The 26,532-nt window shown below is 47.6% G+C and overlaps 1 protein-coding gene and 1 long non-coding RNA gene across 2 annotated transcripts; one reads left to right on the top strand and one right to left on the bottom strand.

The window, feature by feature from the left end:
• The first annotated feature begins 7,058 nt into the window (after positions 1-7,058).
• On the top strand, positions 7,059-12,607 carry LOC140420292 (uncharacterized). The gene is made up of 2 exons (XM_072504325.1): positions 7,059-7,215; positions 7,624-12,607. Exon 2 carries the CDS (start codon positions 7,980-7,982, stop codon positions 8,823-8,825), a length of 846 nt encoding a protein of 281 aa, XP_072360426.1. The 5' UTR covers positions 7,059-7,215; positions 7,624-7,979; the 3' UTR covers positions 8,826-12,607.
• Positions 12,608-20,729: 8,122 nt separating this feature from the next.
• Positions 20,730-26,426, bottom strand: LOC140420280 (uncharacterized). The gene is made up of 2 exons (XR_011946261.1): positions 26,279-26,426; positions 20,730-22,109 (listed from the first exon to the last, which is right to left on the bottom strand). It is a non-coding gene; the product is annotated as an uncharacterized lncRNA (long non-coding RNA).
• Positions 26,427-26,532: the final 106 nt, after the last annotated feature.

Below are 26,532 nucleotides of genomic sequence, written 5' to 3'. Positions count from 1 at the left end.
ATCAAATATTTTTACTGATAAAAGTTTATTAATGAAACAGAATATGGTTAAAAAACAGAGAATGACTTGAGGATCAAAGACAACCAGAGTAAAAGGATGTTCACAATGTTCTGGATACAAATAGTTTCTCTTTAACTCATCTGTAGCCTGTTCCTTGCCATCTTTAAAAAAAAAATCTTTTTATTGGCATTTTCAATATTGTATACATTGCCTTTCGTTGTCATTTATTGTACAGTCACAAAGGTTTCTTCTTAGGTTTCTCTATTTACAGTCTGTCACCGTCTGGCTCAGCATTCAATCCTCCCTACCCCTCTTCCAGCCCCCCCCCACCCCCCAGCTCCTCTCTCCCTGACTCCCCTCCCCACTCCTGCTCCCCTCTCCCTGACCCCCCCTCTCCCCAGTTCTCTCCCTGACCCCCCCTCCCCCCCAGCTCCCCCTCCCTCCCCCCAGCCGCTCCTCCCCCCAGCTCCCCTCTCCCTGACTCTCCCCTCCCACCTTTCCCCCCCTTCTTCACTGCTGCCCCCCATTCTTTCCTGCTGAATTTTGCTCCCTTACCTTGCACCCCACCCCACCCTGGCCCTCCCTCGCTTTCCTCTTTTTGTTTTGTCCTGGCTAATTCTCCCTGGCTACTGGCTATTTATCTATTTATGTGTTGGCCACAAACAGGTCTCGGAACAGTCGGGTGAGTGGCTCCCATGTTTTGTGGAATTCCTCTTCCGACCCACGGATGGCGAATTTGATTTTCTCCATTTGGAGAGATTCCGATAGGTCGGACAGCCAGTCTGCAGCTTTGGGTGGTGCTGCTGACCACCAGCCGAACAGGATTCTCCGGCGGGCGATAGGGAGGCAAAGGAAAGGGCGTCCGCCCTCCTCCCCAGGAATAGACCTGGCTGGTCTGATACCCCAAAAACCGCCACTTTCGGGCATGGCTCCACCCTCATCCCCACCACTTTGGACATTGCCTCGAAGAAGGCTGTCCAGTACCCTGCAAGTCTGGGGCAAGACCAGAACATGTGGGTGTGGTTGGCCGGACCTCCTTGGCACCGTTCACATCTATCCTCCACCTCCGGGAAGAGCCTGTCCATTCAGGTTCTGGTCAAGTGGGTTCTATGTACCACTTTTAGCTGCGTTAGGTTGAGCCTTGCAAGGGACTTCCGGTGGGGTGGGCGAGCAGGGCTGCTGCAAAAAAAAGAGCTCCCGCCGGTGGCCGCGATTCGCGGCGATTTCGGGGAAATCCCCGAGACCCCACGCACTCCCTGACTATCGTCGGCCTTTGGGGCCGCCACGAGCAGCCAGCAGGGCCGGCTTAAAAGCCGGCGAAGAACCCCCGCGCGGGTGTCGGGCGGCGGAGGCTGAGGGGCCGGGCCCGGCAGGTCGGAGCAGCGGGGGGCGGAGCTACGAAGAGGTCGAGGCGGCAGGCCCGAGCGCCATGTAGGGAGGGTGCTCCACGTCGGATGGCTCCCACCTAGGAAGAAGAAGGTTTGAAGCCTGGTCCCAGGTGAATGTAGAGGAGAAAGAAGATTCATGGAAGTTTGGTAAAAGTTTTTTTTTCTCAAAAAAGAAGAATGTCAGATTGATGAAGAGCAGGAGAGTGAAGGGGGAGAGAGGAGAAAAGAAAGAAGATAAAAAACAATAAGCCGCTAAAAGATGCGAAAAGCAGCGTCAAAGAAAGAAGGAAACGTGGGTTCGCCGCCGAAGGAGAAGACGAGCAAAAGAAAAGTGTTGACAGGATGGCGGAAGCCGAACTGCAAGGCGGGACCGCACTATTTACGGTGGAGAAGATGACCGAGGTGATGGTGGTGGGGCTGGAAAAACGTTTGGTGAGGCACATGGAGATCCTGAGGAAAGAGATGGCGGTCGTGGTGAGGTCATTGTTGGAGGAGGCAATCGGCCCGATCAGGGTGGAGGTGGCAAAGGCATTGGCCGAGGTGAGAGAGCAGGGCGAGAAGATGAAGGAGGTGGAGGAGGCCGTGACACGACACAGCGACCAGGTCCCCTCGATGGGGGACGAGCTGCGGAGGGTGGTGGAGGTTAACAGAGGGCTCCGAGCAAAGCTGGAAGACTTGGAAAACCGCTCAAGGCGGCACAATTTGAGAATTGTGGGCTTGCCCGAAGGGACAGAGGGCCCAAGGCCCACGCAATACTTTGCTAAGAAGTTGGCGGAGCTGATGGGGGAGGGTGAGAACCCCACCCTGTACAAGGTAGACCGAGCTCATCGGTGATTAAGGCCGAAGCCCAAAGTGAACGAGCCGCCAAGGGCAGTAATTATCTGCTTCCATAAGTTTTGCATGAAGGAGAAAGTATTAAGCTGGGCGAAGCAGAAGCGTGAGGTGCTGTGGGATGGTACTGCGGTTCGGATCTACCAGGATTGGACGGTGGAGTTGGCAAAAAGACGAGCGGCGTTTGTGCGAGTGAAGGCGGCTTTGTACAAGAAGGGGGTGCGATTTGGTGTGGTGTACCCGGCGAAGTTGAGAGTAACATATAACGCCAAAGACTTTTATTTTGAGACAGCGGAGGCGGCTGAGGCGTTCGTGAGGGCAGAAAGCTTGGGACAGACGTGAAGAGCGGAACTGGAAGAAAGACTGTGGACTGTGTTTGAGCGGCTGGAAAATGTACAAATGTTACAACTTTCTTTTTACTGATTTGTATTGAAATTTGAAATTTACTTCTCTTTGCATTGTTGCAGAGTTCCAGTTAATGGTGTTCTGTGTTGCGACGGTTAAATGTTATGTTAGTGAATTGTAGGGGTTGGATTGTTGGGTTTGTTTTGGTGTTTCTTTCTCTGGGACTGGGCGGAAGGGGGCGAGAGGTTTTGGCGGGGGGGGGGGAGCCACCCGCGCTAGCTAACTAGAGTCAGTTAGTGAATGGGAGTGAGGTGAGAGGAGGACTGCGGACGTTGGAGCCTGGGTAGCAGGCTTCAATGGGCCTACGAGGCGAGCAAGAGGGGGTGGAGGGAGGGATGTTGGGTGATGTTTTTGTAGGGGGGGGTTCTTGGGAGGGGGGAAGGGGTTCGATGTTAACAATGGACAGGGGCGGGTCAGGCTTATGGGGCAGGGCCCGGTGGTATGGTGATGGTGGATAAGAAAGGTGGGGAGGGGGTGAGAGACCCCCAGTAAGGATAATCACGTGGAACGTGAGAGGGCTAGGAGGTCCGGTCAAGGGTGCTTGCACATCTTAAAAGTTTGAAAGCCGATGAGGCAATGCTGCAGGAGACTCACTTGAGGGTGAAGGACCAGGTGAGACATAAAAAAGGCTGGGTTAGCCAAGTGTTTCACTCCAGATTTGATGGAAGGGCTCGAGGGGTAGCGGTGCTGGTCAGCAAAAGGGTACGCTTCCAGATGGAGAAGGTGGTGGCAGATCAGGGGGGTAGATATGTGATTGTGACAGGGGCATTGGAGGGGAGATTAGTGGCGCTGTTAAGTGTATACAGTCCCAATTGGCACGATGTGGGATTCGTGAGGAAGGTGGTTGGGGCTATTCCTGACTTAGACACGCATGAGCTGATTGTGGGGGGGGGACTGGAACCTGGTGCAGGAGCCAAGGTTGGACAGATCACGGCCGCGCTCGCTGGTCCCATCAGGGGAGGGGGGGGGCGGGCGAAGGCGCTGGCTGGGCTAATGGTGGAAATGGGAGGGGTGGACCCTTGGAGGTTCCTGCACCCAAGGGAATGGGAGTATTCGTTTTTCTCCGCGGTCCATAATGTATACTCGCGGATCGACTTTTTTGTGGTGGGGAAGGCTTTGCTGGCTGGAGTCAAGGGGTCGGAATACTCTGCAATTGCAGTGTCAGATCACGCTCCACATTGAGTGGATATGGTGCTAGAGAAGGGGGCAGCGCAGAGACCGGGGTGGAAACTGGATGTGGGGCTTTTGGGGAACCAAGTATTCTGTGAGAAAATTGAAACGGTAATTAAGGAATATGTAGGTTTCAATTGTACGGGTGAGGTGTCGAAGGCAGTCATCTGGGAGGCTCTAAAGGCGGTGGTGAGAGGTGAGGTAATTTTGTTTAAGGCTAGGGTGGATAAGGAGGAGAGGTTGGAGCGGCAGAGGGTAATAGATGAGATGTTGGAGGTAGATAGGAGGTATGCAGAGGATGGGGACCCGGCAAAGCTGGAAAAGAGGAAGGAACTACAGGTGAGCTTCGACCGACTGTCCACCAGGAAGGCGGTGCGCCAACTGAGACGAGCAAGGAATGCAGTTTATGAACATGGAGATATGTTAGCAGGTCAGCTCCGGAGGGAGGCAGCGGCAAGGGAAATTCTTCAGGTGAAGGGTAGGGCAGGGAAGTTGGTGGTGGCCCCAGTGCTGATTAACAAGGTTTTTGAGGAGTTTTATGAGAGGTTGTACAAGTCAGAGCCACTCGGAGGAGACCGGAGCACCCGAGGCTAGGGGAGGGGGACAGGGCTACATTAGAAGGAGCAATAATGGAGCAGGAGATAAAGGATGCGATTGGGAGGATGCAGTCGGGGAAGGTGGCAGGGCCGGATGGGTTTCCGGTGGAATATTATAAAAAATTTAAGGATAGGTTGGCACCCCTGATGGTGGGGATGTTTGAGGAGGCAAAAGGGAAGGGGGTGTTGCCACAAACCTTGGGGCAGGCATCGATTTCCCTGTTCCAAAAAAAGATAAGGATCCGACGGAATGTGGGTCGTATCGGCCCATATCACTTCTGAATGTGGACGCAAAAGTGTTGGCGAAGGTACTGGCGGGTAGGCTGGAGGAGTGCCTTCCGAAGGTATTAGGGGAGGATCAGACGGGGTTCGTGAAAGGGAGGCAGCTGTTTTCGAACATTAGGAGGATTTTGAACGTTGTTATGGCACCGGCGGAAAGAAAGGAAACAGAGGTAGTTGTGGCATTGGACGCCGATCACAAACTGCTCCAGCACTGCCATCAGGTACCATTATCTTCCTCCATGTACAGTTGTATCTGTGCCTTTTCCATGTAAGGTTTACTGAACAGTAAGGATATCTCCTCAGATCAGTGAAGACAGACTCGGCTAGTGAGTGGGCCGCATGAGTGACCCTCATTCATCTCTGTGTCGGCAAGATTGAAATCCACTAACTGTGACCTATCTATCAGATTAAATACATTTAATACACACCAAATATTTCATAACGAGTTATAGAAAATGCTTAGTTCAATTCATTTATATTTTAATTGAACTATCAACTGCAAATGTTAAAAATAAAATATTTACACTTTGGATGCAGAGGGAGTGCACGGCTCACAGTCAATGTTGTGCAATCAGAATGCTCCTCACTTCACTTCCCCTCGCTTTACATGTGTCAAGTCAAGTCGCCATAGTGCCAGTTGACCACAGGCTGCCTTCCCCTTTGACAGGGAGAGCTGAGATATGGTGATTTAACTGGAGGATCGCCATACCTCAGGTGAGGGCCAAGGTTGAGAAGGCAAAGCCTTCATGAATAACCTCAGCCAGTACGGGATTTGAACACGTGCTGGTGGCCTCGCTCTGCATCATAAACAAGCTGTCCAGTGGATCACTTCAGTAATACCGGTAGAAAAAAACTATGTGGATGGGAATTGGTGGAATATGGCAACCCTGCCTGTGGGCAACAGTCAGCAAAATGTTTATTGTGGGCCGCGCTCAGAACCCAGATGGGCTGCATGTGGCCCCCAGGCCGCTGGTTTCCCACAACTGCTCTGTGTGTGGGAAGGGATTCACTCAGTCATCCCACATGCTGAGACACAAATGAGCTCACACTGGGGACAAACTGTTCATGTGCTCTGACTGTGGGAAGGGATTCAAACATTCATCCACCCTTCTGACACATGAGAGAGTTCACACAGAAAAGAGACCGTTCACCTGCCCGAAGTGTGGGAAGGGATTCAGTGAGTCATTCAATTTTCTGACTCGCCAGCGGGTTCATACCGGGGAGAGGCCTTTCACCTGCACTGTGTGTGGGAAGCGATTCACTCGTTCTTCTAACCTGCGAATACACCAAGTCACTCACACCAATGAGAGTCCCTTTAAATGCTCTGCCTGTGGGAGTGGCTTCAAAAGTTCTCAAGAACTGATGTCCCACCAGCGCACTCACACTGAGGAGAGACCGTTCAGCTGCTCTGAGTGTGAGAAAGGATTTATTCAGTTATCCAAACTGCAGATGCACCAATGAATCCACATCGGGCAGAGGCCATTCACTTGCTCTGATTGTGGGAATGGATTCTGTGATTCATCTACCCGGAAGACATGCCAGCAGAGAGAGGTTGTTCATCTGATCTATTTGTGGAAAATGATTCACTCTGCTATGCATCCTGTTGAGACAGCAGAGTGTTCAGAAGTGATGACAGGGATTGGCTTCTGCTGTTATTGCTGCTGTTAATCACATCCAGGGCTGAACCATGTTCATTCTGACACTTGGTGAGGTTGGACAGTTAGAGGGTTTCTTTCTGCTGGACTGGCCGGTCTCACGACCTTGCTTCCAGTGGGCTGATGCGCTTTGAGTCTGGGAGAGTACATCTCCTTTGAATTGATCCACAAAAGGTCGCTTCCCACAACCGAGTGAATCCCTTCCCGCAGTCAGACAGATGAGCAAAGGATGTTACTGTCTTTCAGAGAGAGACCTGCGCTAACCTTTTCAGAGTCTGCACCCTCCCTGGATTCGCTTCCTTTCCTACAGTTGCTGCAAGTCACCAATGTCCCCCCAGAATGAGAAAGGAAATGGAAAGGAGGAAACACTGAGCTCCCAGATGAGGAGGAAGTTTTAGTCCGAAACTCATTGTCCAATCTCTGAATTGTGGCGTCACAATGGAGCCCTGCCTGAATCAACCAATAACAAATCACTCTGCTCCACGGTGACGTCTGCGGGTTCCAGTGCGCTGTCCCGCCCCCATTATTTCCCCTCCCCCTTGTTTCCTCCAGACAAGGTTTCCAGGCAACCGGCTGACGGCTCCCGCCAGAGCGAGAAGCCGCTCGGTGATCTCCGCCCAGGTCCGGGACTGCGCATGTTCAAGGGGCGGGTTGGTGCGCATGTGCGGGGAGGCCCCGCCCCTTGACCCCTCATGCAGAGATATTGACCAATGGCAAACTGGGAGGAGCGGAAGGCTTCTTCTCCGCCAGTCAATCAGAGTTCCCTCATTGTCTGCCTGCAGACTTTGGAAATTGAGCTTGTTAACCTGCTCATTCCTGCCCAGCAAAGCTGCTGCTCCTCACTCTGAATGAGCTTGAGCTTCACACCTCCTCCCGTCTCCAACATCTGTGAGTAAAACACTTTCTTTTCTCCCCCTTTCCATTTCTTTTCTCATTCTGACCTTCAATTGGTCACTTGCAGCAACTGAAGGGAAAGGAAGTGAATCCAGGGAGGGTGCAGACTCTGCAAAGGTTGGTCCAGGTCTCTCTCTCTCTCTCAAAGGCATTGACATCCTTTGCTCCCTCAGCTTGACACATTTATTTGTCTGGCTAAAAGGATGGTCTCTTTCCCAATGCTCACAGCTCTGTCACTCCGCCCCTCCGAATCCGCTCCCTGAAGACGACGTATGGGGTAGTTTTTGGCGACTAGGTATTGGGGAATGAGAGAGGAAAAAATGTTCCATAGAAACGAGAGTTGTCGGTTATGAATTTCTATCCTACACTTTTGTAAACTCATTTTGTAAACTCCTTTTATAGGATATTAGAAGAGGAGGAATTACAGACAAAAATCTCAAACGTAACCTCTCGATGTGACGGAGTCACTCTATTCCTTGGGACCTGAATATCATCAGCCTTTGAATCTAGAAGGAGAAATGTTTGTCTGTTCTGTCGGCTTCAAAATATTTTAACCATCAGTGTGACTGGAAAAGCACCGAGACACACACACCCGAGTGAGAGTGTTCCAGAGCACTGACTGTGGAAAGCGCTTTAACCAGTTACACAGCCTGAAAAAAAAATCACACCATTCACAGTGGGGAGAGACCATACACGTGTTCTGTGCAGGAGGCGTCAACTGATTGTCTGACCTGGAGAGACACGAGGAGACCCAAAACATGGAGAAACCGTGGAAATGTGGGAACTGTGGGAAGGGATTCAGATCCCCATCTGTGCTGGAAGCTCATCGACGCATTCACACTGGGGAGAGGCCCTTTACCTGCTCTGTGTGTGGGAAGGGATTTGCTGTGTTATCCAACCTGCGGGCACACCAGCGAATTCACACCGGCGAGAAGCCATTCAGCTGCTCCCAATGTGGGAAGAGATTCAGTGATTCATCCAACCTGCGGAATCATCAGCTAATTCACACTGGGGAGCGACTGTTCACCTGCTCTCAGTGTGGGAAGAGATTCACTCAGTTATCCCAGCTGAAGAGCCACCAACGGGTTCACACTGGCGAGAAGCCATTCACATGCTCTCTGTGTGGGAAGGGATTCACTGAGTTATCCAGCCTGAAGAAACATCAGCGAGTTCACACTGGGGAGAGGCCGTTCACCTGCTCTCAGTGTGGGAAGGGATTCCGTGTTTCATCCGTACTAGTGAAACACCAGCGAGTTCACACTGGAGAGAGGCTATTCACCTGCTCTGCTTGTGGGAAGGGATTTACTGAGCTATCCATATTGAAGAAACACCAGCGAGTTCACACAGGGGAGAAGCCATACACCTGCTCTCAGTGTGGGAAGAGATTCACTCGGTCAGACACCCTGCAGTCACATGACCGAATACACACTGGGGAGAGGCCATGCAAATGCCCTCAGTGTGGGAAGGCATTCTATGTTTCAACCAGCCTACGGTCACATCAGCAAGTTCACACTGAGGAGAGGCCGTTCACCTGCTCTCAGTGTGGGAAAGGATTTATTCACTTATCCAGCCTGCGGACACAACAACGACTTCACACCGGATAAAGGCCACTCGTGCCCACAGCCTGGGAAGGAAATCTGTGATTCATCGCAGCTGCTGATTCGCCAAGTTCACAATTGATTACAGTGGTTGGATTCTGTTATTGTTTCTCCTTCAATTACATCCAGGACTGCATTTTGTTCATTCTGACAGTTGGCCAATGGGGATGGTCAGACGATTTCTTTCTGCTGGACTGCCGGTCTCACGAGGTTGCCTCCAGTGGGCTGATGCTCTTTGAGACTTGTTGCAATTGCCTGGTTCTAAATTTCACGAGGATCACAGACTGAAAGAGTGTTTGTAAGTTTGAAGGTATTTAGTTCCCATTTCTGTTTGGAACCCCCAAAGCTTGCCACCTTGCCATGGAGATGGGCTGTGGTGGTTATATGTTTTTTTCTGTTTAATTTATTTGAGTGTTCCTCACAGAAGAAAACTATAAGGGTATGAAATAAATGAAATGAAAATCGCTTATTGTCACAAGTAGGCTTCAAATGAAGTTACTGTGAAAAGCCCCTAGTCGCCACATTCCGGTGCCTGTTCGGGGAGGCTGGTAGGGGAATTGAACTGTGCTGCTGGCCTGCCTTGGCCTGCTTTCAAAGCCAGCGATTTAGCCCTGTGCTAAACAGCCCCCTTGGAGGGGCACGTTGTTTGAGGTGGATTGGGAAACAGGGATTAGCTAATATTAAAGGAAATATTACATATTTACCAGCTGGTCAGTTAGCTCAGTTGGCTGTTTCATGATGCGGAGCGACGCCAACAGCATGGGTTCAATTCCCCTACAGAGGTTATTCATGAAGGCCTTGCCTTTTCAACATTGCCCCTCAACTGAAGTGTGGTGACCCTCAAGTAAGTAATCACCAGTAAGCTCTCTCTCTCTCAAAGGGGAGAGCAGCCCATGGTCCTTTGGTGACTTTCATTTTACAGAATACAACAAGATTCCTTTAAGGAACACAAATCAAAGTTAAAGATCCCATTAGATCAAAGGAAGCGGCTCTTGAAGTGGCCAAAACAGTAGTAAGCCTGAGGATTGGGAACTTGTTTGGAATTCAGCAAAGGAGGACCAAGAAACTGACAAAGAAAAAATAGAATATGAGAGCAAACTGGGGAGAAACATAAAACCCCACTGGAAAAGCTCCTATAGGAATGTGAAAAGGAAAAGATTAGCAAAGACCAACATGGGTCCATTCCAGGCAGAGACAGGAGAGTTTATAATGGAGAATAAGAAAATGGCAGAGAAACTAAATGTGTGTCTATCTTCATGGAGGAACATACAGAAAATTGTTCACAAACTCAAGGGAACCAAGGAACTGGTGTTCAAGAGGGACTGAAAGAGATTAGTATTAGGAACAAAGTAGTATTGGAGAAATTAATGTGGGTTGAAAGTTAATAAATCCCACAAAGTTGATGCTCTACATCCCAGAGTGCTAAAAGATGTGGCTGTAGAGATAGTGGATACATTGGTGATCATCTTTCAAAGATTCTATAGATTCTGGAATGGTTCCTGCAGGTTGGAAGGTGGTAAATGTAACCCCACTATTTAAGGAGGGAGAGAGAAAACAGGGAACCACAGACGCATTAGCCTGACATCAGTAGGAGGGAAAATGCTACAATCTATTATAAAGGATGTGATAACAGACGATTTAGGAGCAGGAGTAGGCCACTCGGACCCTTGAGCCTGCTCCACCATTCAATAAGTTCACAGCTGCTCTGATTGTAACTTCCAATCCACATTCCCACTACCCTCCCGATAACCTTTCACCCTCTTGCTTACCAAGAATCTATCCAGCTCTGCCTTCAAAATATTCACAGACTCTGCTTCCACTGCCCTTTGAGGAAGAGTGCTCCAAAGACTCACGACCCTCAGAGAGAAAAAAGTTCTCCTCTGCCTTAAATGGGCAAGTTATTACTTTTAAAGTGACTCCAATTTCTAGATTCTCCCACAAGAGGAAACATCCTTTCCACATCCACCCTGTCAAGGCCCCTCAGGATCTTTTACGGTTCAATCAAGTCACCTAAACTCCATCGGACACAAGCCCAGCCTGTCCAATCATTCCTCATAAGACCAGCCTCCAATTCCAGGTATGAGTCCAGTAAACCTTCTCTGAACTGTTTCCAACACATTGACATCATTCCTTAAATGAGAGCAATACTGTACACAGTGCTCCAGATGTGGTCTCACCAATGTCCTTTGTAACTGAAGCATAACCTTCCTACTTTTGTATTCAATTCCCCTCACAATAAACAATAACATTCTATTAGCTTTCCTAATTACTTGCTGTACCTGTATACTCGCCTTTTGTGATTCATGCTCTTGGACACCCAGATCCCTCTGAATCTCAGAGCTCTGCAATCTCTCACCGTTTAGATTATAAGCTTTTTTTATTCTTTCTACCAAGATGGACAATTTCACATTTTTCCCTCATTATGCTCCATTTGGTAGATTTTTTCCCACTCACTTAACCTACCTATATCACTTTAGTCTCCTTATGTCCCATTCACAATTTACTTTCCTTCCTATCTTTGTTACAATTGGAACATAGGAGCAGGACTTGGCTATTCAGCCCGTCGACCTGCTCCACCATTCAATACGATCATGGCTGATCATCCACTTCAATGCCTTTCCCCCCACACTATCCCCATATCCCTTTGTGTAGGGGCTGGTTTAGCACAGTGGGCTAAAACAGCTGGCTCGTAAAGCAGAACAAGGCCAGCAGCGAGGGTTCCATTCCCGTACCAGCCTCCCCGAACAGGCGCCAGAATGTGGCGATTAGGGGCTTTTCACAGTAACTTCATTTGAAGCCTACTTGTGACAATAAGCGATTTTTGTTTCATTTCATGTTATTGGGATTTAGAAATCTGTGTCTCTGCTTTAAACACACTCAATGACTGAGCTTCCACAGCCCTCTGGGGTAGAGAATTCCAAAGATTCACAACCCTCTGAGTAAAGAAATGTCTCCTCTGAGACTGGTCCTAAATGGCTTCCCCCTTATTTTGAAATTCTGTCCCCTGGTTCTAGACTCTCCAAACGGGGGAAACATCTCACCTGCACCTGTTACCAATTATTTTTGGCTATCCTCAACAGACACAGAATACAAAGCAGTTGATAAATGTGAAGAACAGATGATGAATGCTGCAGCATCGATAGCAACCTGTCTGACCATCAAGAGAAGAATTCTGCTGTCAGAGCCAGGCAACTACATATCAGTGAATTGTTGAAGCTTTTCTTGTGTAATCTTGGAGGCCGCCCCGGTCTTTGGAAATCTAGGAGTGGATAAATTTATGCTCGCGACTATGACATGTGAGACTAAAATGGACTACACTCGTGTGTATGTTTGCCTGTTGAAAAATGTAAAATGTTATTATAGAGTACAAGTTGCATGTAATCATAAGAAATGTTTAAAATTTTAAAAGTTTTTAGAAAAATAAAGCCATCTGCGTACATCGCTGGTTCATTTTTTTTGAAGGGGGAGGTGTGACGATTGGAAGATTTTTGGAAAATTTGATTATAAATGTATTGGGCAATTTAAGGGTTAAAAGCGTGGGGTTAGAGTGTGATTCACTGCAAAATTATAGAGAGCAGTTTTTGGAGAAAGGTTTGGAGAGAGAAGTTCAATTTTGGGCCCACAATTCTCCCACAGTGAGATAGATTGAGATCTGTATCTTTCTTTTCCTGTTGTTTAATGGGAGATTGAGTAGTAATGTTTAAATGGGTAATTGTAAGCTGTTGTTTTGGGTGTGAAGTTAAAAAGTTTAATATTGTAGCCACAATAAAGTTTTATTTTAAAAATAACCACGCCCTATTTCTTCATGCGATCATTCCTGGAGTGAATCATTCCTTCCGCACAGTCACACAAATAGACTGAAATATTGGGGTTTTGGTCCAGTATCCTAGCCACTGTTGGGGTCTGGTCTGGGATCGGAATAGTGACCGATGTAACAATTGGTTGGTGGCCCATTTTCCAGTCAGTCCTCCAGCACCTTCCTGTCTCTCTATTACTGCGACGCCCATGGCAGTTTCCCAACTGGGACACAGGTCCCGTTATTCTCAGCTAAATTCATCCCTCAGCTCTGTCGCCCGGCTGTCATTGATATGAGCAACAGAGACAGAAAGGTGCAGAGGAGCAAGTGGGAAGTTAAAACTTGTGGCTCAAAATCAATACTTCAACATTTGTCAGTGAAATCCATGTTATTTATACTGGGTTTTTAATTATTAGATTTAGGCATCGGAGGCAAAGGGTGGAGGGTTTTAAAGCGTAACTTTTCCTTTCTAACTAGAATCCGCCATGGCTCAGGGGGCAGCACTATCACCTCTGGGTCAGAAGGTTAAGACCCAGTTAGGGACCTGTGGGCAAAAACCAGTTCCAACATTCCTGGTCCCAGCACTGAGTGAATGCTGCACTGTCAGAACAGCTTTCTTTCAAATAAGATATTAAACTGAGGCCCTGTCTCCCCCTGCCCCCGCCCCGCCCCCCCACCCACCCCCACCCCACACCCCCCCCCCCCCCACACCCCACCCTCCCCCGCCCCCCCACTTTGAAGAAGAGCAGGGGAGTTATCCCCGGTGTCCCGGTCAATATTTATCCCTCAATCAACATCACTAAAACCAGATCATCTGCTCATTATCATTTGGTGTGTGGGATCTTGCTGTGTGGAAATTGGCCGCTGCGCTTCCTACATTACAACAGTGACTACACTTCAAAAGAACTTCATTGGCTGTAAAGCACTTTGGGACGTTCTGTGGTTGTGAAAGGCGCTATAGACATGTAAGTTTTTTAATTGAAGGTTTATGTTATCTGATCTTGTTATCTGGAACTTAATTGATTTGAGCCACACCCAACTTGCGATTTAATAAATTCACTTTGGTTCAGACAAGACTTTAACCAATTAAGACAAAATCAAAATTCTCTGGATAGTAAATTTAAAAATAAGTTTATTAAATGAAAAAAGTTTACTGAATAACTTTAACACATTGACTTTTCCAACTTCATGTGGGTGATCAGTCTGTAGAAGCGTAACCCTCTCTGGCTCCTTTGACAGTAATTCTTGTAGAATTCAGCCTCTGGAGTCTGGCTCCTCATTTGACAGTAATTTCTTTGGAACTCGACCTCGGGAGTCTTCAGTACTTGGCCAGCAAGGAAGATCTTCAGAACCTCTACTTTTATCCCCAAAGTGACCATTACCTCACGTCAGAGTTGGGTCTGTTGTAACATGATAATTGGTCAATTTGGTCACTAGATTAATTTAATTGGATCCCCAATTACTGACACCTTCTCATTATCTCAGACAGGAATACAATAGAACTGTTTCATACTATCCCTTTATCTGATTCTCTACAATCCCTTATTCATACAGTTTCAAATGTTGAGGCTAATCAGAGCTTGAAGGTCTCTCTTGTCAGTACATTTGTCCTTATTGCACTTTCTTTATACACAGCAATTAACCTTTGACATTTTTACAGCAAATGAGAATCGGGGCACGATCGAATGGCCACGATGCGCAAGGCGCGAATCCAAGTGCGCCAGTTAGATCGCAGGAGAGTCCGAAATTGGGCACCAAGAGGCAAACGGTTTCTGATCTAACCGGCCTATTCCCACTGGCCGGATTAAGGCCAATCTCCATCCCGTTAACGGGAAGGACCCCCTATCTAAAGGCAAAGCTTGATTTAAGCGACTCCATAGCCGGTCACATGGACGCCGATGAGTATTGGCCCCACACAGACATGGGCCAGGCATCACGGTACCGGAGGGGTTCCCGGGCCATGGAGGCCCCCGAATGGTCAGGTATAGGGCAGGGTGCCCCCCCCTGGCACAGCCCCTGGGACGTGTGCATCTTGGCACCGCAAACCTGGACATTTCACACTCTGCCCACTCACTAAGATCATTCATAAAGACTGAGTCTTGATTTTGTGCAACAACCATGTCTTTCTCTCCATTTCAAATCCCCTGTGAAAATCCAAACACAGTGTATCGTGAAATTATTAGATTTAAAAAAGAACGAGTCTTTGGGATTCACTGCCTCACAATGGTGCAGGAAGGAAATTCCACTGTAACTTTCACAAGGGAACTGGACAGATTCTGGAGGAAAAGAAACTTGCCGGGCGATGGGACTAATTAGTTAATTCAAAGAGCTAGCATGGGAACAATGGGCGGGATGGCCTCTTTCTGTGCTCACTGAGACTCGTTTGCATTTGAAGAAAGTGGGAAATACCTGGAAGCCACTTCCTACGATGCGGGTAGAAGCAGAGATAATGGAAAGTCTCCCAAAGGAAATTAGATGGGCTTTTCAGGGAAATAAACTGACGGATACGGGAATAGGACGGGGCAATGGTTTGATCTACAGAGATCTACAAGATGTGAATCTTTGGAATTCTCTACCCCAGAGGGCTGTGGGAGCTCAGTCATTGAGTGTTTAAAGCAGAGACTGACAGATTTCTGAATCCCAATAACACAAAGGGATATGGGGATAGTGTGGGGAAAGGCATTGAAGTGGATGATCAGCCATGATCGTATTGAACGGTGGAGCAGGCTCGACGGGCTGAATGGCCAATTCCTGCTCCTATGTTTCAATGATACAAAAGTAAGCAGGAAAGTAAATTATGAAGAGGACATAAGGAGGTTAAAAAGGTAGATGTTAAATGAGTGAAACAAGATCTGCCAAATGGAGAATAATGTAGGAAAATGTGTAATTGTCCATGTTGGGCAGAAGAATAAAAAAGTTTATTATCTAAATGGTGAGAGATTGCAGATATCCGAGACTCAGAGGGATCTGGATGTCCACGAGCATGAATCACAAAAGGCGAGTATACAGGTGCAGCAAGTAATTAGGAAAGCTATTAGAATGTTATTGTTCATTGTGAGGGGAATTGAAGACAAGAGTAGGGAGGTTATGCTTCAGTTGTACACAGTAGCACAAGTGGATACCACTGTGGCTTCACAGCTCCAGGGTCCGAGAATCGATTCCCCACTGGATCACTGTCTGTGGAGTCTGCACGTTCTCCCCGTGTCTGCGTGGGTTTCCTCCAGGTGCTCCGGGTTCCTCTCAGTCCAAAGATGTGCAGGTCAGGTGGTTGGCCACGATAAATTGACCTTAGTGATCTAAAAGTTAAGAAGGGCTTATTGGGTTACGGGGATAGCGCTTAAGTGGGTCGGTGCAGACTCGATGGGCTGAATGGCCCCCTTCTGCACTGTATGTTGTATGTACTATATTGGTGAGACCATATCTGGAGCACTGTGTACAGTATTACTCTAATTTAAGGAATGATGTAAATGTGTTGGAAGCAGTTCAGAGAAGGTTTACTGGACTCATACCCGGAATTGGAGGCTGGTCTTGTGAGGAATGATTGGACAGGCTGGGCTTGTGTCCGATGGAGGTTTGGTGACTTGATTGAACCGTATAAGATGCTGAGGGACCTTGACAGGGTGGCTGTGGAAAGGATGTTTCCTCTTGTGGGAGAATCTAGAAATTGGAGTCACTTCAAAAGTAATAACTTGTCCATTTAAGGCAGAGGAGAACTTTATCTCTCAGAGGGTTGGGAGACTTTGGAACTCTCTTCCTCAAAGGGCAGTGGAAGCAGAGTCTTTGAATATTTTTGAGGCAAAGATGGATAGATTCTTGAAAATCAAGGGGGTGAAAGTTTATCAGGGGTAGGTGGGAATAAGACCACACTAAGATCATAAGGAATAGGAGTAGGCCATTCGGCCCTTCCAGCCTGCACCACATTTCAACAGGATCATGGCTGAAACCAACATTCCTCACATTCACTTTCCGGCCCTTTCCCCATAATCCTCGGTTCCCTGACTGAGCAAGAATCTAGCTCAGCCGGGCGGCACGGTGGCACAGTGGTTAGCACTGCTGCCTCACGGCGTCAAGGTTCCAGGTTCGATCCCGGCTCTGGGTCACGGTCCATGTGGTGTTTGCACATTCTCCCAGTGTATGCATGGGTTTGGCCCACACAACCCAAGGATGTGCAGGGTAGACGGATTGGCCATGCTAAATTGTCCCTTAATTGGAAAAAAATGAATTGGGCACTCTAAATTTACATTTAAAAAAACAAATTGAGATAAAAAATCTATCTCAGCCTTAAATATACACAAGGACTCTGTCCCCACAACTCTCTCAGTTCTAAAGACTCTCAGAAGAAATTCCTCCTCATCTCAGTCTTAAATTGACATCTCTTTATTCTGAGACTCTGCCCTCTGGTCAACTCTCCCATGAGGGAAACATCCTCTCCGCATTTACCCTGTCAAACCCCTTAAGAATCCTGGATGTTTCAATGAGATCACCTCTCATTCTTCTAAATTCCAATGAGTAGAGTCCAAACCTGTTAAACCTTTGCCCCGAAGACAATCCCTCCATAACGGGGATCATCACAGTGAACCTTCTCTAAACAGCCTCCAATGAAATAATATCTTTCCTTAAATAAGGGGACCAAAACTGCTCTCAGTTCTCCAGATGTGGTCTCACCAGCACCTTGTACAGCTGCAGCAAGACTTCCCGACTCTTATACTCCAACCCCCTTGGAATCAGGGCCAACATTCCATTAGCCTTCCTGATTACCTGCTGCACCTGTCTGCTAGCTTTCTGTGTTTCGTGCACAAGTTCCCCCAAGTCCCTTTGTGCTGCAGCTTTCTGTAGTTTTTCGCCATTTAAATAATACTGTTCTTTTGTTCTCCCTTCCAAAATGAACTTCACATTTTCCCACATTATGCTCCATGTGGCAACCTTTTGTCCACTTGCTTAACCTCTCAATATCTCTTTGCAAACTGTTTGTATCCCCCTCACAACTTGCCTTTTCATCTATTTTGTGTTGTCTGTAAATTTGGGCACAGTACGTTCGCTTCCTTCCTCCAAGTCATTAATATAAATTGTACACAGTTGCGGTCCCAGCACTGATCCCTGTGGAACCCCACTGGTTACAGGTCACCAACCTTAAAAAGAACCCCTTATCCCCAATCGCTGTTTCCTGCTCATTAGCCAATTCTCTATCCACGCCAACCCCATGTGTTCTTATCTCATGACTTAATGTTTTGTGAGGTACCTTGTCAAAGGCCTTCTGGAAGGTTAAATACAACACATCTACTGGTCCCCCTCTATCCACTCTGGTTGAAACTTCCTCGAAACACTCTGATAAATTAGTCAGACACAGTTTCCCTTTCACAAAGCTATGCTGACTCTGCTTGATTAGATTATGATTTTCTCAATGTGCTGCTATTACTTCCTAATAATTGATTCCAACATTTTTTTCAACAATAAATGTTAGGCTGATCGTCGTATAGTGTCTCGTTTTTGCCTCCCTCCCATTCTGAATCGGCGGGTTGTCACATTGGCAGTTTTCCAATCCTCTGGTACTTCTCCAGAATCCAAGGATGTTTGGAACATTACAATCAATGCATCCACTATCTCTGTAGACATTTCTTTTAGGATCCGAGGATGCAGCCATCCAGGGGACATATCTTATCCCCATCGGTTTGTCCAATACAACTTCTCCAGTGATGGCATTTAATTGCTCCCTCCGTATTCTTTCGTATTAATGGAATATTCGATTTATCTTCCACCATAAAGGCTCATGCAAAATATCTGTTTAACTCCTCTGCCATTTCCTTGTTCCCCATAACTGACACAGTGGCGTGGAGGCACAGTGGTTAGTACTGTTGCTTCACAGCTCCAGGGACCCGGGTTCAATTCTCGGTTTGGGTCACTGTCTGTGCGGAGTCTGCACGTTCTCCCCAAAACTGCGTGGGTTTCCTCCGGGTGCTCCGGTTTCCTCCCACAAGTCCCAAAAGACGTGCTTGTTAGGTGAATTGGACATTCTGAATTCTCCCTCTGTGTACCTGAACAGGTGCCGGAGTGTGGCGACTAGGGGCTTTTCACAGTAACTTCATTGCAGTGTTAATGTAAGCCTACTTGTGAAAATAATAAAGATTATTTTTATAATAAAAAATATTATTAGGCTCTCCCAAGATTTATTTTCAAAGGAGCCTCTGTGGAGTTGAGGTTTCAATTAGATCAGCCGTGAACTTACTGAATTGTGGAGCAGGCTCGAGGGGTCGAGTGGCCTGCTCCTGCTCCTAATTCGTATGTTATCACATCCTTTATAATAGATTGTAGCATTTTCCCTCCTCCTGATGTCAGGCTAATGGGTCTGTGGTTCCCGTTTTCTCTCTCTCCTTAAATAGTGGGGTTACATTTACTACCTTCCAACTTGCAGGAACCATTCCAGGATCTATAGAATTTTGAAAGATGATCACTAATGTATCCACTATTTCTACAGCCACCTCTTTCAACACTCTGGGATGGAGAGGTCAGCTTTTGGGGATTTATTAACTTTCAATACCATTAATTTCTCCAGTGCTACTTTTTCACTAATACTAATCTCTTTCAGTTCGTCGTGCTCACTGGTCCCTTGGTTCTCTCGTGTTTTGGGGATGATTTCTGTCTCTTCCTCTGTGAAGACAGACACACATTGTTTAGTTTCTCTGTCATTTCCTTATTCCCCATTATAAACTCTCCTGTCTGTCTGGAATGGACCCACATTGGTCTTTGCTAATCTTTTCCTTTTCACATTCCTATTGAAGCTTTTCCAGTCGTTTTTTGTGTTCTCCCCAGTTTGCTCTCATATTCTATTTTCTCTTTATCAGTTTCTTGGTCCTTTGCTGAATTCTAAAACAAATTCCCAATCCTCAGGCTCACTACTATTTGGGCCACTTTATGAGTCTCCTCCATTGATCTAATGGAATCTTTAACTTTTCTTGGTAGCCACGATAGCTTCATTTTGCTGTTTAATTTTTGCTTCTTAAAGGAATCAATATTTTATGTAAATAAAATGCGAGTGGTTGCCTGTCTATTGTCTATCGTCATACAAAGAACAAAGGACAGTACAGCACAGGAACAGGCCCTTCGGCCCACCAAGCCTGCTCGGATCATGATGTCTGTCTAAACTAAAACCTTCTGTGCTTCCAGGGTCTGTATCCGTCTATTCCTATCCTATTCATGTATTCGTCAAGATGCCTCTTAAACGTCACTATCGTACCTGCTTCCACGACCTCCTCCGGCAGCGAGTTCCAGGCACTCACCACCCTCGGTGTAAAAAACGTCCCTCGCACATCTCGGCTAAACTTTGCCCATATGTCACCTGGTAATTGACTTTTGCCCCTTGCACCTTAAACCTCTGTCATCTGGGAAAAAGCTTCTATCAACTCTGTCCATGCCACTCATCATTTTGTAAACTTTTATCAGGTCGTCCCTCAACCTCGTCGCTCTAGTTAAAACAATCCGAGTTTATCCAACCTCTCCTGACAGCTAATCCCCTCCAGGCCATGCAACATCCTGGTAAACCTCCTCTGTACTCTCTCCAAAGCCTCCACATCCTTTTGGTAATGTGGTGACCAGAATTGTCGGCAATATTCCACGTGTGGCCTAACTAAGGTTCTGTTCAGCTGCAGCATGACTTGCCAATTTCTATACTCAATGCCCCGACCAATGAAGACAAGCATGCCACCTGCCTTCTTAGCTCCTTATCCACCTGCGTTGCCACTTTCAGTGATATGTTTATTGTCATTTCCCAATCTACCACAGACAACTTGCCCCTCATACCATGACAGTCTCCTTCTGCGACAACCACCCAGATAAATTAGACAAATGAAGTATGTAACCACCATAGCCCATCTTCATGGCAACATGGTTGCTTTGGGAACTAAATATCTTCCAACGTGCAAACACCTTTTCATTCTGTGCTCCTCGTCAAACTTGGAACCAGGTAATCGCAACGAGGCTCAAAAATGGTCAGCCCACCGGAGGCAGAGGTGTTAGACCGGCCGGTCCAGCAGAAAGAAACCCTCCAATCATCACCATTCACCAGATGTCAGAATGAACAAAATGCAGTCCTGGATGTCAGTGAGAGCAGAAACAATAACAACGGAGCCAACATCTGTAATTTATTGTGAACTTGTTGGAGTCACAACAGATGTGATGAATCAGAAAACCCCTCCCCACATTGAGAGCAGATGAATGGTCTCTCCCCAGAATTAACTCGCTAGTGTCTCCATCGTTGGGATGGATCATTGAATGTCTCCCCTGCTCAGAGCAGGGGAATGGCCTCTTCCAGGTGTGAACTCTCTAGTGTTCCCGCAGGGTGTATGGATATCTGAATCCCTTCTCTCACTAAGAACAGGTTAACGCCTTCTCCCCTGTGTGAACTCGCTGGTGGCTCTGCAGGTTGGATAACTGAGTGAATCCCTTCCCACACTGAGAGCAGATGAACGGCCTCTCCCCAGTGTGAACTCGCTGGTGTCTCTGCAGGTCGGATGAGTGAGGGAATCCCTTCTCACACTGAGAGCAAATGAACGGCCTCTCCCCAGTGTGAACTCGCTGGTGTGTCCGCAGGCCGGATAACTGAGTGAAACATTTCTCACATTGAGAGCAGGTGATCGGTCTCTCCCCAGTGTGAACTCGCTGGTGTCTCCGCAGGCTCAATGAAGTAGTGAATCCCTTCTCACACTGAGAGCAGGTGAACGGCCTCTCCCCAGTGTGAACTCGCTGGTGTGTCTGCAGGACGGATAACTGAGTGAAACACTTCTCACATTGAGAGCAGGTGAACGGCCTCTCCCCAGTGTGAACTCGCTGGTGTCTCCGCAGGCTCGATGAAGTAGTGAATCCCTTCTCACACTGAGAGCATGTGAACGGCCTCTCCCCAGTGTGAACTCGCTGGTGTGTCTGCAGGACGGATAACTGAGTGAAACACTTCTCACACTGAGAGCAGGTGAACGGCCTCTCCCCAGTGTGAACTCGCTGGTGTAATTGCAGGGTGGATAACTGAATGAATCCCTTCCCACACACAGAGCAGATGAACGGCCTCTCCCCAGTGTGAATGCGCCGATGAGCTTCCAGTGCAGATGGAACCCAGAATCCCTTCCCACAGTCCCCACATTTCCATTGTTTCTCCAGGGTGGGGGTGTCCTCGTGTCTCTCCAGGTTTGTCGATCAGTTGAAGCCTCGTCCACACACAGAACACGTGTAACGTCTCTCCCACTGTGAATGGTGTGATGTTTTTTCAGGCTGCGTAACTGGTTAAAGCTCTTTCCACAGTCAGTGCTCTGGAACACTCTCACTCGGGTGTGTGTGTGTCTCGGGGCTTTTCCAGCCACACTGATGTTTTGAAGCGGACAGAAAAGACAAACATTTCTCCTTCTCGATTCAAAGTCCGGTGATATTCAGTTCCAAGGAATTGAGAGACTCAGTCAGATTGAGACGTGACGTTTGAGATTTCTGTCTGTAATTCCTCCTCCTCTAATATTCTGTAAAAACAATTTACAAAAGTTACTTTTCCTCTCCTCATTTTGGAGAAGGTATCCTGAGGGTAACGACAGTCTGGCTGTGGGATTAATCCTCCGGGTCCTCAGTCTTATTGAGGAATGTCCCCTTGGGTCTATTGTGGTGGTGATTCTTTTGTATTTTTGTTATTATGGGAGGGTTTATGTGTTGTTGACTTTATCCTACTCTGGTACAGACGGGGCTTTTATCTGTGAAAGGAGCAGTTTGGGGAGACTTTGGTGCCTCTGGTGTAAAGTGAGTTGGAGGAGGGGGTAATGGCGCACGCCCGATTGTGGTGTGAAAATCTGTTCCTGTCTCTCTGTCGCCTAACTAATGGCGGCAGTTAATCGGCAAATTTTCTCAGGGAATGTACGGGGCATCCATCACCCTATCAGAAGGAAAAAGATCCTCTCTTTTCGAAAGGAGAACGTCGACATCGCTTTATTACAGGAAACGCATCTGGATTATGAGGAACACTTTAAATTGAGGCGGGATTTGATTGAGCAGTTTTTTTCACCTCTTTTTCATCGAGTCGCAGACTTGTGACAATGCTTATTATACACTATCCAAGCAGTCAGGGTAACTGTGCCGATTACAATGTGCATGTCAATTTCCTTTGTGTCGGTCCCTCCATCTCCCGTCCCTCCCCTCCGCCCCCTTCACTTGTCGTTTCTGGGTCCTTTCCTGGCCCTTCACTGTACAATGGGAGTTATCTGTTATTTACAAGTGGACGGTGCCCTCCCTTCCCCCCCCCCTCCCCCATTGATGGGCCTCCCCCCTTCCACCCCGCGCACTCCCTGTCCTGTTTTTCACCTTCCCTTGGGGGTTCCTCTTCTTGTTTTTTGTTCTGGGCTCTCTGGTCTCTGTGTCAGTTGGTTTCTGTTTCTTCCTCCTTGTCCCAGTAGCCCCCTTCCCCCCGTCCCGTTTTCCTGCCTGTTCCCTGTGATCCCGTTGGCTCCCGTACGCCCACCTCCCTCCCCAGTGTTCCATTGGCCGCTGGCTTCAAACAGGTCCTGGAACAAGTTGGTGAATGGCCTCCACACTTTGTGGGAACCATCCTCTGACCCTCGGACGGTGAACTTGATCTTCTCCAGGTGGAGAAATCCAGATAGGTCTGCCAGCTCGTCTGAGCTGTGGGTGGTGCTGCTAATCGCCAGCCGAGCAGGATTCTCCAGCGGCCGATTAGAGAAGCAAAGGCAAGGGCGTCCACCCTTTTCCCCATGAATAGTTCTGGCTGGTCTGATACCCCGAAGACTGCCATTTGTGGGCACGGCTCCACCCTCATAACCATGGACATTGTCTCTAAATAGGTTGTCCAGAATTCAACTGTAAATATGCTGTCCAGAATTTGACAATTCTGGGACATACCCAGAACAGGTGGGCATGGTTTGCCGGGCCCCCCTGGCACCATTCACATTTGTCCTCCATCTCCGGGAAGAACCTGCTCATTTGGGTTCTTGTCGGGTGTGCTCTGTGCACAACATTCAGCTGCATGAAGCTTCGCCTTGCGTAGGAGAAGGTGGAGTTGGTCCCGTTCAGTGCTTCGCTCCAGAGTCCCCACCCTATTTCCGTCCCTCGCTCTTCCTCCCATTTTTCCTGGGTTTCGTCAAGTAAGGAGCGCATCCTTATTAAGAGTTGTCCGTACAGGTCCCCACAGTTTCCCTTCCCCAGACTGTCTGCGTCCAGTAACTCCTCTTGCATTGTGCTTCTCAGGGTTTCTGGGTATGCTGGTGTCTCCTTGCGGAGAAAGTTTTTGACCTGGAGCTCATCCCTGTTTGGTAGGTCCAGTCTATCCGTCAGCTCCTCTAAGGTCGCTAGTCTATTTCCCGTGTAAAAGTCCCTAACCATCAGTGTTCCCCCTTCTTGTCTCTACCTCTTGAAGGTGATGTTGAGAATGGCTGGTGCAAACCGATTGGTTGCCGCAGATGGGGGCCATAAAGGACACATCGGTCATACTGAAATGCTGCCACATCTGGTTCCAGGTTCTCAGGGTAGCTGCCACCACTGGACTGGTGCTGACGGGGATGGGAGTGTTGCCGTAGCGAGGGCCGGGAGGGTCATTCCTGTACACGAGGACTCGGCCATCATCAACCATTCCATGTCTGGGTCCTTTACCCATCTCCTCACTCTTTCGGCCGTGGCTGCCCAGTGATAGTATTGCAAGTTCGGGAGGGCCAGGCCTCCCATGTTTCTTCTCCATTGTAGTACTGTTTTAGGGATTTTTGAATTCTTGCCCCTCCGCACAAACGATGTTAGGTTAGGTGGGTTGACCATGATCAATGGACCGGATTATGGGACTAGGATGGGGAGTCTGCCTCTGTGAGTGCTTTTTCTGAGGGTCAGTGCAGACTTGAAGAAGCAAATGGCCTCCTTCTGCACTATAGAGATTCTACGTCATCTATGTTATTTTAATTCGACTCTGCTGTTAGTGTGTTTTGTAATATTTTGGGGTATGCGCCCTGCATTGTTATTCTTCTGTTTTTATATAATTTTACCCTCTTTCCCCGCTCACTATGTTAACCTGTTAACTGATCTGGCATTTCATCTAGAGGCTCTGGTCGCTCAAATATCCTGCTCTGAATTAATTCTGCAATGTATTGCTTGTATTTATGCGGAAGTATCAGTTGTTCTACACTGTACCCATTTTCCAGCAATATTTCTGTTATTCTGTTGCATTCATTATTTTAAAAATGGTAAAAAAACATGACAAAGGAAATATTAAAAATCTGTCCAACTCATCCTTGAATATATTCAGTGACCCAAAGACTCCACTGATCCCTGTGGAAGAGAATGCCATAGACTAATAGCCTTTTGAGGGAAGAGATGACTGGAAATATATAAAGCCGATCATAGAATTTACAGTGCAGAAGGAGGCCATTCGGCCCATCGAGTCTGTACCGGCTCTTGGGAAGAGCACCCCACCCAAGGTCAACACCTCCACCCTATCCCCATAACCCATTAACCCCACCCAACACTAAGGGCAATTTTGGACACAAAGGGCATTTATCATGGCCAATCCACCTAACCTGCACATCTTTGGACTGTGGGAGGAAACCGGAGCACCTGGAGGAAACCCACGCACACACGGGGAGGATGTGCAGACTCCGCAGAGACAGTGACCCAAGCCGGAATCGAACCTGGGACCCTGGAGCTGTGAAGCAATTGTGCTATCCACAATGCTACCGTGCTGCCCACTTTTTTTTAAGAAATAAGAACAAATAGCGACAGTACAATATTATACAACCAGAAATAATAGTAAATGTACTTTATTACAGACCATAAATAATATATCTAATTTAAAACTACTAGACATATCTCTAACTGATATTAATTTACTGTCCCATTAAATAGCAGCCATCTCCTGGAGAAACCAGCCCTTTAATTGTGATAAAAGAAAATTACTGTGGGTGCTGGCATCTGAAACGAAAGAGAAAATGCTGGAAAATCTCAGCAGGTCTGGCAGCATCTGGAGGGTGAGAAAAGAGCTGACGTTTCGAGTTCGATGACTCTTTGTCCAAAGCTTTGTCAAAGAGTCATCGGACTTGAAACGTCAGCTTTTTTCTCCCTACAGATGCTGCCAGACCTGAAGAGATTTTCCAGCATTTTCTCTTCCTTTAATTGTGAACATCAGGAAAGAGACCATCCTTTTATTTATTAATTATTTTTTTTTAAAAATGCATTTTATTCAAACTTGTATCAAAGTAGGTTACAGCAAATAAACACCCCGGGAAACATTCTTCCCAACAATCAACTATACGGTTTGTACAGATTTTTCTCCTTTTTCATTCCCCCCACACGACGAACGGCTCCTCAAACATGGTCACAAACATCCCCCACCTTTTCTCAAACTCCCCTGCTGCAACCTTAACTCAGACTTTCTCTTCTCTAACCGCAGGAAGTCGTGCAGGTCACCCAACCGCGCTGCTACCCCCGGTGGCGAGAGACCATCCTTTTAGCCAGACAAATAAATGTGTCAAGCTGAGGGAGCAAAGGGTGTCAATGTCTTTGAGAGAGAGAGACCTGGGCCAAGCTTTCCAGAGTCTGCACTCTCCCTGGATTCACTTCCTTTCCCTTCAGTTGCTGCAAGTGACCAATTGAAGGTCAGAATGAGAAAAGAAATGGAAAGGGGGAGAAAAGAAAGTGTTTTACTCACAGATGTTGGAGAAAGGAGTTTTTTTCCTTCACTTCCGCTGTGACATCACAATGGGGCACTGCCCGAATCAGCCAATAGGAATTACTCTTCCGCGCTGTCGTCACCGGGTTCCAGTGCGCAGGCGCGGCGCTCCCCGCCCCCACCCGTTGTTTCGCCTGCTTCTTGAATAAGGGGGGAAATAAACCGGCAACAGAACCTCCTCGAGACAAGGTTTCCAGGCAACCGGCTGACGGCCAGAGCGAGAAGCCAATCGG

Source organism: Scyliorhinus torazame, chromosome 5, assembly GCF_047496885.1.
Source record: "Scyliorhinus torazame isolate Kashiwa2021f chromosome 5, sScyTor2.1, whole genome shotgun sequence".
NCBI lineage: Eukaryota > Metazoa > Chordata > Chondrichthyes > Carcharhiniformes > Scyliorhinidae > Scyliorhinus > Scyliorhinus torazame.
This window is presented reverse-complemented; position numbering and strand designations above follow the sequence as displayed.